Here is a 15,137-nt window from a genome sequence, read left to right as displayed (position 1 = left end):
ATGGCCTAGAAGCTATTTGCCTACAACCTTTTAGTAGTCTCAATTATTTCGAGAAGGGGCGAATAATACTTTAAAGACAGCGTGATCACACGTGCTTCAACCCATCCCTAATATTTTCAAATTTTTAAAAAAAATTATTTTACAGAAATCATAAATCTATAATTGCAATAACATAAACTTTGGCTTGAAATCCCATTAAGTCAAGTTGAGTTAGCCAAGTTTTGAGTCGACTCAACGAATTTTAGAACTATAGTCCTCATGTGTGCCCCACCATTAGAAGTTCCCACTGTGGAGAATCCACATGGGGGGAATATTCACTGTTATCATCATTCTTACGAACTAACTTACAAATAATGGTCTTCCAAACTCAACTTAGATTGAGCGGTCGTTATTCACGTTTACAAAACATAATGAGGTCGTTTTACCTATGTGAGGAAACATTGGGGTCCACATGATGAGATGATCTGATGATTTGAGCCCATCAATTTTTGTCACTTTCATGGCCCATGTAAGAATAACTTCTAGATCATGGACAATCAATCATCAGACCATCTAAGCAAGTGAGGCTTATTAGGGCAAGAAGTATGCTTGAATCATTAGAAGAGTGGGCAGCTGAGACGGAGAGTAGGGACTGCGACAAGGCGGATGGCCTTGGGTGCTGTAAGGCCGAAAACGTCACTCATGTCTAGCTCTGATGGTTTCACACCATCAGGCAGCGTCCAAGTAAAGCAGTGGAGAAGCTGGGCCAAAGCCAGCTCCAAGGCATAGATGCCCAGCTGCATGCCGGGGCAAGAACGCCTCCCGGACCCAAACGGTATGAGCTCGAAGTGATTCCCTTTGAAGTCAACACCGCCTTCTCCAGTGAACCTAGAGGGTATGAATGCCTCTACGTCCTCCCAAGCAGTCTTGTCCCTCCCTAAGGCCCATGTGTTGATGATCACTCGTGTGCGGGCTGGGATAGAGTAGCCGAAGAGCTTGCAGTCCATGGTGGTTTCATGGAGAAGGAGAGGGACGGGCGGGTGGAGGCGCAGTGTCTCCTTCACTGTGCATTTTAGGTAGGCCAACTTATGGAGGTCGCTCTCGTGCACCTTGCGATCCAATCCCACCACCGTAGTGAGCTCGTCCTGTACCTTCCTCAGCTCATTTGGATGCTTCATCAACTCTGCCAGGGCCCACTCGATGGCCGATGCCACAGTTTCGGTGCCGCCGAACATCACATCCTAAAAGCCAACGTACAACAACCATTTCAATGAGAGAGAGAGTGAGGGTGTTGTTCTTCTTCTTTTACAAGAAATGTTAACATGCAACTTTGCAAGGAAACTCTGATATAGGAAAAATTTTCCAACCGATGCATCGGTTTTTTATAACATCATCACAATCGTCCAAGGGATAAATCACATCAATGAAATAAAAATGAGAATGCTCCATCCTATGATTTGAATAATGAAATAAACATATCATCTATGTCCATCAATAATGGACATTCAAAAATATAATCTTTAACACCTATCTGTGGAAAGACATTCCCGATACTGCGATGTCGCCGAGAGGGATGCTCGATCTACTGTACCTTACATCATTATGAAAAACTTCTCAATTGAATTAGGATTTTCTATGTGTATTAGTGAGGAGACCAAGATATATATATTTATATATATATATATATATATATATATATATATATATATATATATATATATATATATATATATATATATATTTATAGAAAAAGAGAGGCCTAGAGAAGCTTACCCATCACGCTTCTTCCATATGGAATCTTCACATTTTAGATTTTCATATCCATCTTAATAACCATAAATAGGGACCATGGTTTAGGTGTCCTGCTCCAAACCTATTTGTATCAATCACAACTTAGTGGAGCCCACTAGATCACTTAATTTGGATAATCCAATGGTTAAATAAAAACCAATAATCATGTGTGGCCCCACCTAATAGGAGTCTTACACATCCATCATGCAGGTTACATGGTCAGGATCAATGAAAAACTGATGGTCTGACTCAAATATACGTGTCTCACCTAATTAGTGGATTATGTGAACAAATTCTGGGATCATCATCTGACTATTGTTATTGTTATTATTATTATTATGATTATTATTATTATTACGTTATTGTTATGGTAAAAGAGTAAGATGGTAATTGATCGCACACCTCATCACACGAACAGAATTTTCAGTGATATGCCTCATTTTAAGATTGACGTCTTAACGTGGAAAGCATAATAGATATATAGAGTAGGATTTCATACTATCATCATCATCTTTTATTATTGAAGACTAATCATAAAAGATACGCATATGAAAAAAGAAAGTAGAGCACTCTCCATGAATAATCAAATAATCACATGCTTCTTATGCTGTCTTTTTAGTTCCGAAATTACCAAAATCCAAAGGTCTCTACCCCGTGAAACTACTTGCAGGAGCAAAAGTATTCAACTCCTGATTATACATGGTACTATATTATTATTATTAAGAGACAACGCTGTGCAGCCGCTTATGCGGCGTTTGAATTTTTTTTTTTTTATTTTAAAGTCTGCTTTTAAACTCTTTTCAAAAATCCATTTAAGATTTTTAAATACGATAAAAAAAAGTCTCTTATTTTGATTATGCACTCTTTAACTTTTTGTTGCTAAGGGTCGAAAAATCCACTCTGATGGTGACCTATGCCGTGGGCCCTACAGTGATGCATTTGTTTGATCCACATTGTCCATCGTTTGTGGATCGTGATTCGAGGGCATAAGCCCCAAAATGAAAAAATCCAAATCTTATGTGGACCCATGAGAGTTAACAGTGACAATTAAATCCTACCATTAAAAAAAATGATAGAGCCTATTGTAATTCTTTTTTTTTGCCATCCAACCTCTTTATTAAGTGAGGTGTACCTAAATTAAGGGGCCCACTATAATTCCTTTTTATTTGGCCCCTAAGAAGTTATCAAGGGTAGGCATTCAATCCCTTCCATTTCCTATGCTGTGGTCCACTTGAGATTTGGATCTGTCTCATATTTGGCCCCATGCCTTAAAATGACATCATAAAATGGATGGATGGTGTGGATGTACCACATGCATCATGATGTGGCCCATAAATTTTGAAACCCAAGGGGTAAGGTGGTGCCGGAGGAGCGCCACTTGGCTGCGACACCGGAACCAGCTGCCGGAGGCGGATTTCAAAGGCTCTCCTGCGCAAGGAAGCTAAGTTGGGCTACCGTGATCCATGCTAGAAATCTATCCCGTTCATCCATTTTGTTAGTTCATTTTAGGACATGCGGCAAAAAAAAGAGCTAGACTGAATACTTAAGTGGGCCACGCTAAAGGAAACGGTGGGAATTGAACATCCACCTTTGAAATATTTGTTTGGCCACAAAAGTTTTGTTTAATAATAATAATAATAATAATAATATTTTTTTTTTGTTTTTTGTTTTTTCAGTTCATCCAAATGAGAATGACCTTATAAACGGTTTGGATGGCATATAAACATCTAGGTGGAGCCCAAGAAGGTTTCAACGGTGGGGATATCCTTTTCCAGTTTTCCCTCTCGTGTGGCCCACTAGAGTCTTGGATCCAGCTCATTTTTGGTCGCATATCCTAAAATGAGCTAGGAAAACAGGTATATGGGTGGATTACTCACGGATATCACGGTGGGCCCACCTAGCTTCCCAGCACAAAAACTTCCTGCGAAGGTCTTTCGCTGGAAATCCGTTTCGGACTAGCGATATCGGTACCACCTGAGCATAGGCAACACGAGAACGGATTGGCTACTCCCCTGCCACCAGCCCCGTGGCTGGTGGTCGGTGCTCTGTGGGCTCCACCATGATGTATGTATTTCATCCATTCCGTTCATTCATTCCGTTCATCCATTTTTACAGATCATTTTAGGGATTGGTACAAAATATGAGAGGAATATAAGTCTCAGGTGGACCACACCACAGGAAAACAATAGTGATTGGATATCCACCATTAAAATCCTCCTAAGGTCCAATGTACTGTTTATTTGACATCCAATCTGTTGATTAGGTCATACAGACCCAGATGAAGGGAAGAAACAAAGATCAGCTTGATCCAAAACTTTTATGGCCCCTCCAAAACTTTTATGGCCCCAAAAAGTTTTTAATGGACGTTCATTCAACACTATTTCCTGTAATATGGTTCATTTGAGATTGGGATATACCTAATTTTTGGTCTCATATCATAAAATGTTCTAGAAAAATAGATGGACGGCATGGATGAAACACATACATCATGGTGGGCCCACAGAGCACTGACCTTCAGCCATTGGGTAGGGGGAGTAGCCAATCCGTTAATGGCTGGTGGCAGGGGGAGTAGCAAATCCGTTTCCAGGCAACACCTTGATGTATGCATTGTATATCCACATGGGGTGTGGCCCTGGGAAGTTAGGGATGCGAGGTTGGCGCATTCCGATGTCAGGGCGTGAGAGGGAGAGAGTGAATGAGATGTGTTTTCTGGCTTTTTAGAGTAAAAAAATCTTTCAAAAAATAGAGTATCGTAACAGTGTCATATGGTAAATGTTTTTTTCCACCGAAAAGTGGGTTTTAGGAAAGAGTTTGAAAGTAATTTTTTTTTTTTTTTCCCTTCAAAATTCAACTTAAACATAGACGTCTTTACAGCATTGTCTCTATTATTAATGCTAGTACATCTACTATTGCGGGCAGAGAATAATAGGGAACTTCCGCACCAAACTTTGTTCTTGTGGGCCCATGGTTGTTTATCAAAACCACCGATCTGAAGGACCACACCACGGATGGATCATGCACCCAACATCTCCGAAATAAGATGATCCTTGCTCTCAATCTATGGCCTTTTTTTTTTCCCACTGAATGTGGACAATTGGTATGCTTCTCAGCCATGTATTTTTATGCCAAAAATTGCAAAAATTAGAGATCTTAGGTTGAGGAGATTTTCCTGAGTATGATCCATCCATGATGGCAACCACAAGCTGAAAAAGAAGTTCCTTTTTAGTCACTAATAGATAACTGTTATTGTTATTGTTACCATTATAATGGCTTTGATGTTATCTCTTGTGAGCTTTAAGGAACCTTGAAGATCGTCAGGCTTGCCACCACAGTTTTCATCGCCATCACCGATAAATGCGAGGAGATCATCGACCATGTTGGTATCTTTTTCCTCTCCATTGCCTGCTTTGTTCATCCTCTTCTCAATGTGATCATCAATAATGTCATTGATGAAACAGTCGAACGCTTGCCGAGCCTTGGCGAGTCTCTTATTAAATCCCTGTGGGTCAAACCAACCAATGCAAGGGATGAAATCCGCAACATTGAAGGCTCCCATGAGCTTAGAGAACTCTTGCATGATGGATACTAACTCATCCTGGCCCTTGTGGGAATAAGTTCCAAATGCTGCTCGGCAGGTGATGTTCTGGCCAAGGGAGAACACTTGCTCGCCAATGTTAACAGCTGAGCCGGACCCATTGGCGACAGTTCGAAGGGTTAACTCGACCTCATCCCGGACTGACACCCATGACTCAGCGCGCTTGCGGCTGAAGATCTTCATGACACAGAGCTTGCGCATCTGGCGCCAGAAGTGCCCATAGTGGGCAAAAACAAGGTCGGAACGGCCGTAGGTGAGGTATCGGATGGCAATGGTGGTGGGTCGGTTGGAGAAAAGGTTGTCTTGCACTTGCAAGACCTGTCGAGCCATCTCTGGGGTGGAGACAATGACAGTCCGGAGGAAGCCGAGACGGAGATAGACAAGGCCACCGTAGTGCTCAGAAAGCTTGGCGAGGCCCCTGTGAGTCAGCTGATCCATCATCAGCATGTTCCCGATGATCGGCAGGCGACGCGGACCGGGCGGGAAGTGACGGTTCTTGAATTGTAGCAGTAGCTGGAAGAGTAAAAGCAATGCAAGAAAGAAGAATAAGAGATGCATTGCAAAAGGTTGCTGTTGTTGTTGCTGTCCCAGTAGCAGAGGAGAATAAAAATCCATCTTCTTTTCTATCCCTCACTTTCTTTCTTCCTTTCTTTCTTTTAATGGAAGGTGTGGTATGCAATGGATCCTTTATAGATGTTCCTGAATTTTACTAGCAAGTACATCAATTAGTTTTGTCTATGTGGGACAGCGTGTATCGCCACCCACTGGGACCCACATTTTGAGTGTTCGGATGGTTTTAGCTGAACAAATGATTGGTGTTGGAGTCGAGATCCTCTGTTGTTGGTCAACAGAGGATAATGACAGTCAACAGAGGATCCTCTGTTAGCTGGTCAACTGAGAATTCCTGATACCCTAGTCCTCATTGGTCCACGTCACCACTCACTGAAAAAATAAAAAAAATAAAAAAAAAGCTTCGGACGCCAAACCATTAGGATAATAGGAAATCCCTGTTGACCAATAACAGAGGATCTCGACTCTCTCGTGAAAGGATAATGACAGTGGAGACCCTCGATATGACAGGGAACTCTTATGATGCCTAAGTTAGAACAGGAGACTAATTGAATTAGGATATCCTTGCATACATTTCACCATATATAGGTGGAGTTCCTATTTATAGTGGCATGGTGCCTCTTATGTAGATGGTATATTCCCTACTTGATAAGTGCGTATTATAGAAGGGATCTTCTTCCGGGTGGGTTGTTCTCATCCTCCCGAGATCTTCGGCGAGGACCCCAGGAGATCTTACTTTGATAATAGTATCTTCAAGTGGTTGGCCTCCGAGGAGCATGAGATTTATGATCGAGTTCGACCTCGCAGTTGAGCTGACCGAGGCCCATGACCGATCTCTAATGATCAAGTCAGACCTCATATTTTAACTGGTCGAGATCTTCCTTTGGGATCAGGTCAGCGCTCAAAAGTTGTTCGCTATTTACCATGGTGAGGCAGCAGAAGTCAAGGACACTGCAAGTGGTCAGGACTTGAGTCGTCGGTGGAGATTGAGCTCGGTGACAAGGAGTGAGTTCGCCTCCTTGTCTATGCTTTGTTTTCTCTCTTGTGATGGTTGTTTTACTTGGTCTGTTTTCACCCATAACAGTAGCCCCCCTACTTCCTACTGTTCTTTAGAAGCTCGGGAAGTAAATGGATAGTGGGATCTCGCTCGAGTGCAAGAGCTCATACGTAAGTGGTCGGAGGTCGGAAGTGCTCATCATTATGGTGGAGGATGGAAAGGCGGCAAGCGCAGGAATCGAAGTGAATCTATTAATGATGGCTGAGTAGATCGAGGTAGCATGTACGACGGCGACGTCTCTTTCGCCTCTGAACGTGTAATGGGGTGACACCTGTTCTTGGCTTGATGTTTGGACCCATCTGCAAACTGGAGGCTGCCACGTGGTCCGTGGCATGCGTCGTTTTGTCTCTTCCGATCTCAATATTAATTGTTGGTTATTAATACCTTGAACAGGGCACTTGTATAAAAGGAGGGCGGAGCGCCTTAGCCCTCCCTCATTTACTTACTATCTTCCTTTGTTGCCTTCCTTCTTTGCCAGACTAGGCGATTTCCGGTAAGTCAGAAATCCTTCCGTTCTGCTTTTCCGACGTCTTTTTTCTTTCTCTGACTGTCTTTCTCCTTTTATCTTTTTATACTCTACTCGGGATGTCAAATCTTTCGAATAGGTGGTTGGTGTCGAGGGTGTTCCATGGTCAGTCCAATCCCCCAACTGAGGACTCCTGGCTAAATGCTTCCTCTCCCACATCTTCTCCGATGCTCAGAGATCAGGAGGTAGAGATACCCCTCCCTACGACTAGATTGGTCGTTCCACCCGTTGTGGAGTCTTCTTAGAGGGTCAGTCCCTTTGGGTCAAGTTTGGGGGATGCCGACCTGGTTAGGATCAGGTCGGAGTACAACATCCCCGAGTCGGTGGTGCTATGAGCCCTTGATTTCAGTGAAATTCGAAGCCATCCTCACGAGGGTGAGGTGACCATATCTGTAGTGGCCATGCAGTTTGGTCTTCGGCTCCCCTCCATCCCATAGTATAGGGAGTTACTGCTGCCTTGAGGCTAGCCCCAGTTCAGTTGATCCTGAATGCCTGGAGGGCATTATTCGAGACTTACATTCTTTGGCAACAGCTCAGGCACCTTGAGCTGTCTGTAGACGAGTTCTTGTACTTGTACAAGGCGAAGGCTAGCCCTATGCATGGGGGCTGGTATTACTTTTCTTCTTAGTCGAACCAAGGCCAAGCTCTCATCACCGACAACCCTTCCTCCAATAAAGGTTGCAAGGATAAATGGTTCTTTACATCGGGGGAGTGGGAGGCCCCAGCGACTGATGCTCGCCGGCTGCGCCCTCAGGTCCTCACCATATTTGCATGTCTAGGTCGGGAGTTGTCGGGTGTTTTGATTTGAATAACTTTGGCATGCGTGATTTCATTAGCTGATCAATATTATTTGCGTGCAATTCTCCCTCATTTGTAGCCCAGGATTTTTCTGCAGTAACTCCAACAGATCGCCCGTGCAAGGCTACAAGATGCTGCTGAAAGAAATTGGAAAAATCTAATCACGCCTTAGTCTCTCCATCGATCAGGTCTCTCTTTGGTTGAGCTCGAGCTATCAGGTATGATGTAGAGGGTCGGATTCTATTTTATGCTTTGGTCTTCATCTCTTATCTGACTTGGTTACGTTATTTTTTTTTAGATATGTCTGACTGTCCTCACCCCTCGAAGAAGATGAAGTGTAACATTCCGAAATTTCCGTAGCTCGAGAGTACATACTCATGCTCAAGAATTCCGGGTGTTAATAATGTAAAAATTGGATGCTTCAAAATTGCACCTTGTTTATACACACACACACACACACACACACACACATATATATAATGTCACATCTAATTACATTCACGAAGGTAACCATTCATGAGAATAAAATCGACGTATTTGTTATTCCATTATAATAAAAAGTGTACAAATAATTCTTTAATGCCCTTTCAATGAGAGCTTATTACATTATCAAAGTTTGTAGCGGAAGATAAATAAAACAATTCATGGTGTTATTTTTCTTTTTTTTCGAAAGAATCTTTCATAAAATGATTATCGTCATATCATCAATATATAATTCACCTGCAATATCTTTATGATTGGAGAGGGTCAATGCCCTACTCATAGTGGTGGTTATCTTTTAAAGTTTACAATGATTCAAATGATTCATAAGAATAACAAAAGTGTTCCGATACGTCTCATACTTAACAAATACGAGTGGTATCGGTATGCGCAAACATTTTATATGAGATGCATACCTAACAAAGTATATGCAGTCCATCACACTCAATGATCATGATCACAATGTGGAAAGTAGTTTAAAGATATCCGTCTCGCCCCACATCTCATACTACATAGATTCATCGGTGTGTCCAACGTTAATATGGATTTATGTGAACATCTTAAGGTTGAGAGATTTATGTGACACGATGTGTTTATAAAGTGATTATTTGCGACATCAAATCCTGAGAAGTGATGTAACATGCATGACAATTTACTTATATCGATCATGCGTCACTCACTAACCCACGAGATTATGTGCCGACCAAGAGGGCCGCTATCCGAAACGCATTACGTCCACGATATTATATTGATCACTAGAAGTGGGATTTCCAACATAATACTTGCGTGACAAGGTACTAATGTGATAATTTAAATTGTACATAGACATTTATAAAGTGATGATTCACAATAAAATTTGAAGCATGTAAGAATAAAACAATCAAATCAAATTATCACAAAATTTAAAGAAAAAACCCTCACATTAAAGTTGGATCTCCTTTTTGTATCGTTAGGATTTTGTGTACGCACATTAGGGTTGAATTTTAAACATGATTACACTGATTGTATAATTAGATTGCAACACTAAATAGGTTAAATGATTAAAAACTTAAGCTAGAGCTAGTTTAAGGTTTGAATTTGATTTTTAACCTATTATTACATCTATATAGGAAGACTTAAATTTATATGGAGTTTGGACAACGGTGTACCTTGTTCGGCATATCGAATCAGCCCATTCAAAACTCAAAATCTAGCAAATGCTTGGTGACTTGACTTGGTTTGACTTGGTTTCTATATAATGTTAGTAATTTGAACTTTTAAAAAATCTGGGTGAGAGATGATATCTATTTGGAATTTTTTTAACAGTAATAATCTGAACCATCAACTTACCTCAGCTAAATCAAGGATCTAGACTTTATTTGTCAGTTGAACTCGATGGCTGTTGTGGCTGCCCTGCGATGCTACAACATTTCTTTCTCTCTCTATCTCTTGCTCTCTCTCTCTCTCTCATTTGTTGTCGCTGTTCCTGTGATGGCAGGGAAGGATTTTATATCCTTTTAGTGTATATAGATTGTTCCTTACGTAGCTATGAAGCGTCATGTTACACCGTGCACGAAACGTGTATGGTGGCATATTTATACGCTACTTGATCTTACTGCTATGGTCTCGATTTGCCAATTCATCTCTTCCAGTATTTCAGAGGATATAACATGTTTTAGGTGGGCCATCAAGTGAATGGATTGGATCTTGGAAGGGTGTATCCTATAAGCGATCAATGATTCACGTTTAAACGAAGAAGATGACCACTACTTTAATGGCAGATTTTATTTCGGCCCATCTTTCTTCGAACCAATTTCAATGGGTGTCTTAAATTGTTTAGTTATGTAAGCACTGTTATTGGCTTTGCTTAGACAGGAAGATATGATTTCTCAATTGCTGCTGCTGTACCATGCACAACAGGAAGGATGTTGCTGGCTTCAGCCAGTCACAGAGAGAGAAGCTGCTGGAAATTTTCTTTTGCAAAAGAAGTTGCTGGAATTGATTTTTTATTTCATTGCTATAATCGGATACAGGGAAGCCAATTTATAGGCATTTGAAGTCATTGTGAAATTACAAAAATATCCAATCTAGCATTCATTAGGTGCATGTAACAGATCTTGGGAATTTAAAAGCTTGAAACGATGGAGGTGGATGATACTACTGGATAATGTTTAGGGTAGTCCAAACATCTGTTTGGGTTTGACGTTTCCAACACTCCCCTTCAAACCAAAACAGGCTTCATTCCAAGCATCGATCTTAGTCGTCTAAATGCATCTGTCAATAGTGCCTTGGTGAAAATATCTGCCACCTGTTTAGTAGTATGACGATACTCCAATTTCACCATTTTTTGCTTTACTTGATCTCTTAAGAAGTGATATCTAGTATCAATGTGCTTTCTCCTTCCATGCTACACTGGATTTTCGGCAAGTTCGATTGTTGACTTGTTATTCACGTATATAATGGTGGATTCCTCCTATGGATGTTTCAACTCCTTTAGTAGGTTCTTTAACCATATTTCTTTATAGACTGTGAACGATGCTACCACATACTTTGCTTCACATGTGGACAAAGTGACCACACTTTGATTCTTTGAGTTCCATGTAAAGGCAGTCGACCCGAGATAGAATACATAGCCAGTGGTACTTTTTCTTTCATCTTGGTCACCTCCCTAATCACTATCTGAGTATTCATATAATATTGCTTCATCATTGAAAGGATAGAAGAGACCGAATTCCATGGTTCCTTTGACATACTTGAGGATTCTTTTTGCAGCAAGATAGTGTGACTCTTTTGGTGCTTCCATGTACCTACTTAGAAGCCCAACAATATCTGGCCTAGTGATTGTGAGGTATTTGAGACCTCCAATCAAACTCTTGAATAGAGTTAAGTCCACACTTCTTCCTTCTCCTTCTTTTGTCAACTTCAGGCCCGTTGCTATAGGCGTATTTACGGTATTGCAGTTAGTCATCTTGAACTTTTCAAGAAGTTCCTTTGCATAGTTCTTCTGAGATATATAGATGCCGTCAGCTTGTTGTTTCACCTCGATGCCGAGAAAGAAGGACATAAGTCCTGCAGCAGTCATTTCAAATTCCTGAAATATGGCATGCTTGAATTCTTGGAACATCTACCGACTATTTCTTGTGAATAACATGTCATCAACATATAGGCATGCTATGAGGATGTCGGCATGAGCATTTTTCTTAATGTAGATTGCATGCTTATATGGACATTGGATGAAGCCATTTTCATGAAGATAGCTGTTGATGCGTGCATTCTAGGCACGCGGAGCTTGCTTCAACCCATAGAGGGTTTTCTTCAGTCGATACACCTTGTGTTCCTCCCCTTGCATGACAAAGCCTTCGGGCTAGTCAACGTAGACTTCTTCTTCAAGTATTCCATTTAAGAATGCGGATTCATATCCAGTTGGTAGATCATCCAATTGTGATGAGCTGCAAGGGAGATAATCATCCTCATAGTGTCAAGGCAAGTAACTGGGGTGAAAAATTCTTCATAGTCTACTCCATATTTTTGTTTATAGTCCTTTGCTACGATCCTTGCCTTATATTGTTCGATCTTACCATCGGTATTCTACTTGATTTTATGCACCTACTTGAGACCAATGGTCCTCTGGCCTTTAGGGAGTGAGATCGGCTCTTATGTGTGATTCTTCTAGATAGCATAAATCTCTTCTTCCATTGCCTTTCTCCAATATTCTTCATTTATGGCCTCCTTGAATGTGAGAGACTCATGGGCTGCATATAAGTAGAGCAAATTCACTTCCTCAATTTCTTCGTAGGTATCATTGAGGCTTCTCATTTTAATAGGAGCTAAGGGTGAAGGAGAATTGGATGAAGATGTGCTATCTGAATTTTGATTTGATGAAGTACTTCCAGGGGAGATGGAACATACTTCCAGACTTCTACGATCCGAAGGGGTGATGTGGGTGTCTGCTCCTAATTCTCATGTCTCTCTTCTTCATATTCTTCAGCCTCGACTTGATTTTCTTTGGCCGAATCTTCTTGGTTCCACTTCTAGGCTTCTTCTTCGCAGAACACCACATCTGTACTTACCACCACCTTATTAGTTAGTGGGTTGTAGAGCTTATATGCCTTTGACTCTTTGTTGTAACCGATGAAGATACACTTCTCGCCACGATCATTACGTTTCTTTCTTCTTACTTCTGGAACTTGAGCATAGGAAACACACCCAAAGATTTTAAAGTGCACCACACTCGGCTTGTAGCCGCTCCGTGCCTCCTATGGTGTCATGAACTTGATGCTCTTAGTGGGACACCGATTGAGCAGATATGTAGTACATGTAACTGCCTCTCCCCAAAAGCTCTTCGGTAGGCCTTTCTCTTTCAACATGGTCCTCGTCATGTCGAGGATGGTGCGGTTCTTTCCTTCCGTAATTCCATTCTATTGTGGCGTGTAAGCTGTAGTGTGTTGCTGCTTAATGTCAGATTCCTTGCAATATTCGCAAAAAATATTTGAGGTGTACTCCCCACCTCTATCAGATCTGAGGACCTTGATTTTGTAGCCACTTTCATTTTCAACTCGGGCTTTGAAAATTTTAAAGATAGAAAAGGCCTCAGACTTTTCTTTAATGCAGAATAACCAGAGTTTTCTACTGTAATCATCAATAAAGGTAATGAGATATTTGTTACCTCTAAGAGATGGTGTCTCCATGGGTCCACAGATATCAGTGTGAACTAATTGCAATGACTCCTTTGCTCTTCGGGATACACCAATTGGGAAGGAGTTCCTTTGCTACTTGTCAAGTGTGCATGCCTCACACACATGTTCTGGAGCTTCAATAGCAGGCATTCCATGCACCATGCTTGATGAGGATAGGAGCTTAAGGCCATTAAAGTTCAGATGACCAAAGTGAAGATGCCACTTTTATGATTTATTATTAGCATGTGCATAAAGACACTTCTTGAGGCTTGTGTTTATATGGAGTAGGAACATTCGATTTTTTGCCATTTGGACCCATGCCACATGTCTACTGCATGCATCTTTTAATGACATAACTAAGCTCTACATGTGTATCACATACCCCTTTTCAAGTAGTTGGCCGATGCTGAGGATGTTACTTTTCATGTTGGGTACGTAATATATGTTAGAGATGAATTGTGGCTCACCATTTTTCTAATAAAATTTGATTTTACCTTTACCTCTCACCAGAGTTTTTGATGAGTCTCTGAACGTCACATCGCCATGAACTCCTTCTGTGAGTTCCATAAAGAGCTTTTTGTCGCCGCACATGTGATTGCTTGCACCTGTGTCAAGATACCACACATCTGACTGATCACAACCTTTTTCTTATGTAAGGAAGAGTGTGGTTCTTTCCTCTTCATGATCTGATGCTTTGACATAGTTGGATCGCTCATCTTGATCCACTGGCCTGCTCCAACAATTTGATGCATAATGGCCGAACTTGTTGCAATTTTGACACTGAATATTTTTTATATTTCCACGACCTCGTGTAAATCAGCCTCTACCATTTCCCTTAGCATGAAAATTGGTAAAATTTTGATGATTTGGTGGATTGCTTGGATTCTATCCATGCCTTCTTCCTCTTGCATGATTGTTAGTGCCACGGCCCCTACGATGTGTATGGCCACCTCTTTGTTCATTTAGAGTCAGCTTAGACTCTAAGGCATGTTCAAGCATCGTTCCTGCATTCTTTTGCATTCGTTGCTCATGCACTTGTAATGATCCCATCAACTCTTCAATGGACAGTTTTTCCAAGTCCTTTGATTCTTTGATCACCACAACCATGTGCTCAAACTTGGTTGTGAGAGATCGCACTGCCTTTTCCATAACACGTATCTTCGACTCTTTCACTATTTGTTTTTAAATTATTAATAATAACAAGCAGACGTGAGAAGTAGTTAGAAATACTTTCATCTTCTTTCATATGCGCCGCCTCGAACTCAGCTCTTAGTGTTTGAAGGTGAACCCGCTTCAGTCGATCAACACCTTTGAAGATGGTGCTAAGGGTATCCCGAGCTTGCTTGCTTGATGTCGCTTTGGTGATCTTTTCAAAAGTTGAATCATCCAACCCTTAATAGATAAGGAATAGGGCCTTCTTGTCTTTATTCCTTTGATCTTTGAGGGTAGCCTTTTGCTCGTTGGTATATGCCGCTTCTCGCTCAGTCGTGGGTTCTACATACCCATCGGTGATGATTCTCATAGATCTTGAGATCCGAACAAGGCTTTCATTTGGATGCACCAATTTTCATAGTTGTCCTTAGACAACTTGGGTATTTGGGGCTGTATTGTACTTGTTATTTTAAAATATTTCAATCCAAATAAATATTTGAATGATATATGCTGCTAGAACTTGCAAGAGTTCAA

At 41.2% G+C, this 15,137-nt stretch overlaps 1 protein-coding gene across 1 annotated transcript; it reads right to left on the bottom strand.

Annotated features, from left to right (window-relative positions):
* Positions 1–121: 121 nt before the first annotated feature.
* Positions 122–6,005, bottom strand: LOC131252843 (cytochrome P450 84A1-like). Its single transcript, XM_058253594.1, has 2 exons — positions 5,030–6,005; positions 122–1,220 (listed from the first exon to the last, which is right to left on the bottom strand). Exons 1-2 carry the CDS (start codon positions 5,978–5,980, stop codon positions 597–599), a joined length of 1,575 nt encoding a protein of 524 aa, XP_058109577.1. The 5' UTR covers positions 5,981–6,005; the 3' UTR covers positions 122–596.
* Positions 6,006–15,137: the final 9,132 nt, after the last annotated feature.

Source organism: Magnolia sinica, chromosome 1 (assembly GCF_029962835.1).
Source record: "Magnolia sinica isolate HGM2019 chromosome 1, MsV1, whole genome shotgun sequence".
Lineage (NCBI taxonomy): Eukaryota > Viridiplantae > Streptophyta > Magnoliopsida > Magnoliales > Magnoliaceae > Magnolia > Magnolia sinica.
This window is presented reverse-complemented; position numbering and strand designations above follow the sequence as displayed.

Excerpts from the sequence above, each read along its gene's own strand:
- LOC131252843 (XM_058253594.1), bottom strand. The coding sequence starts at position 5,980 with ATGGATTTTTATTCTCCTCTGCTACTGGGACAGCAACAACAACAGCAA. Across the intron at positions 1,221-5,029 it reads ACATCAAAGCCATTATAATG|GATGTGATGTTCGGCGGCAC; the intron begins GTAACAATAACA and ends GTTGGCTTTTAG.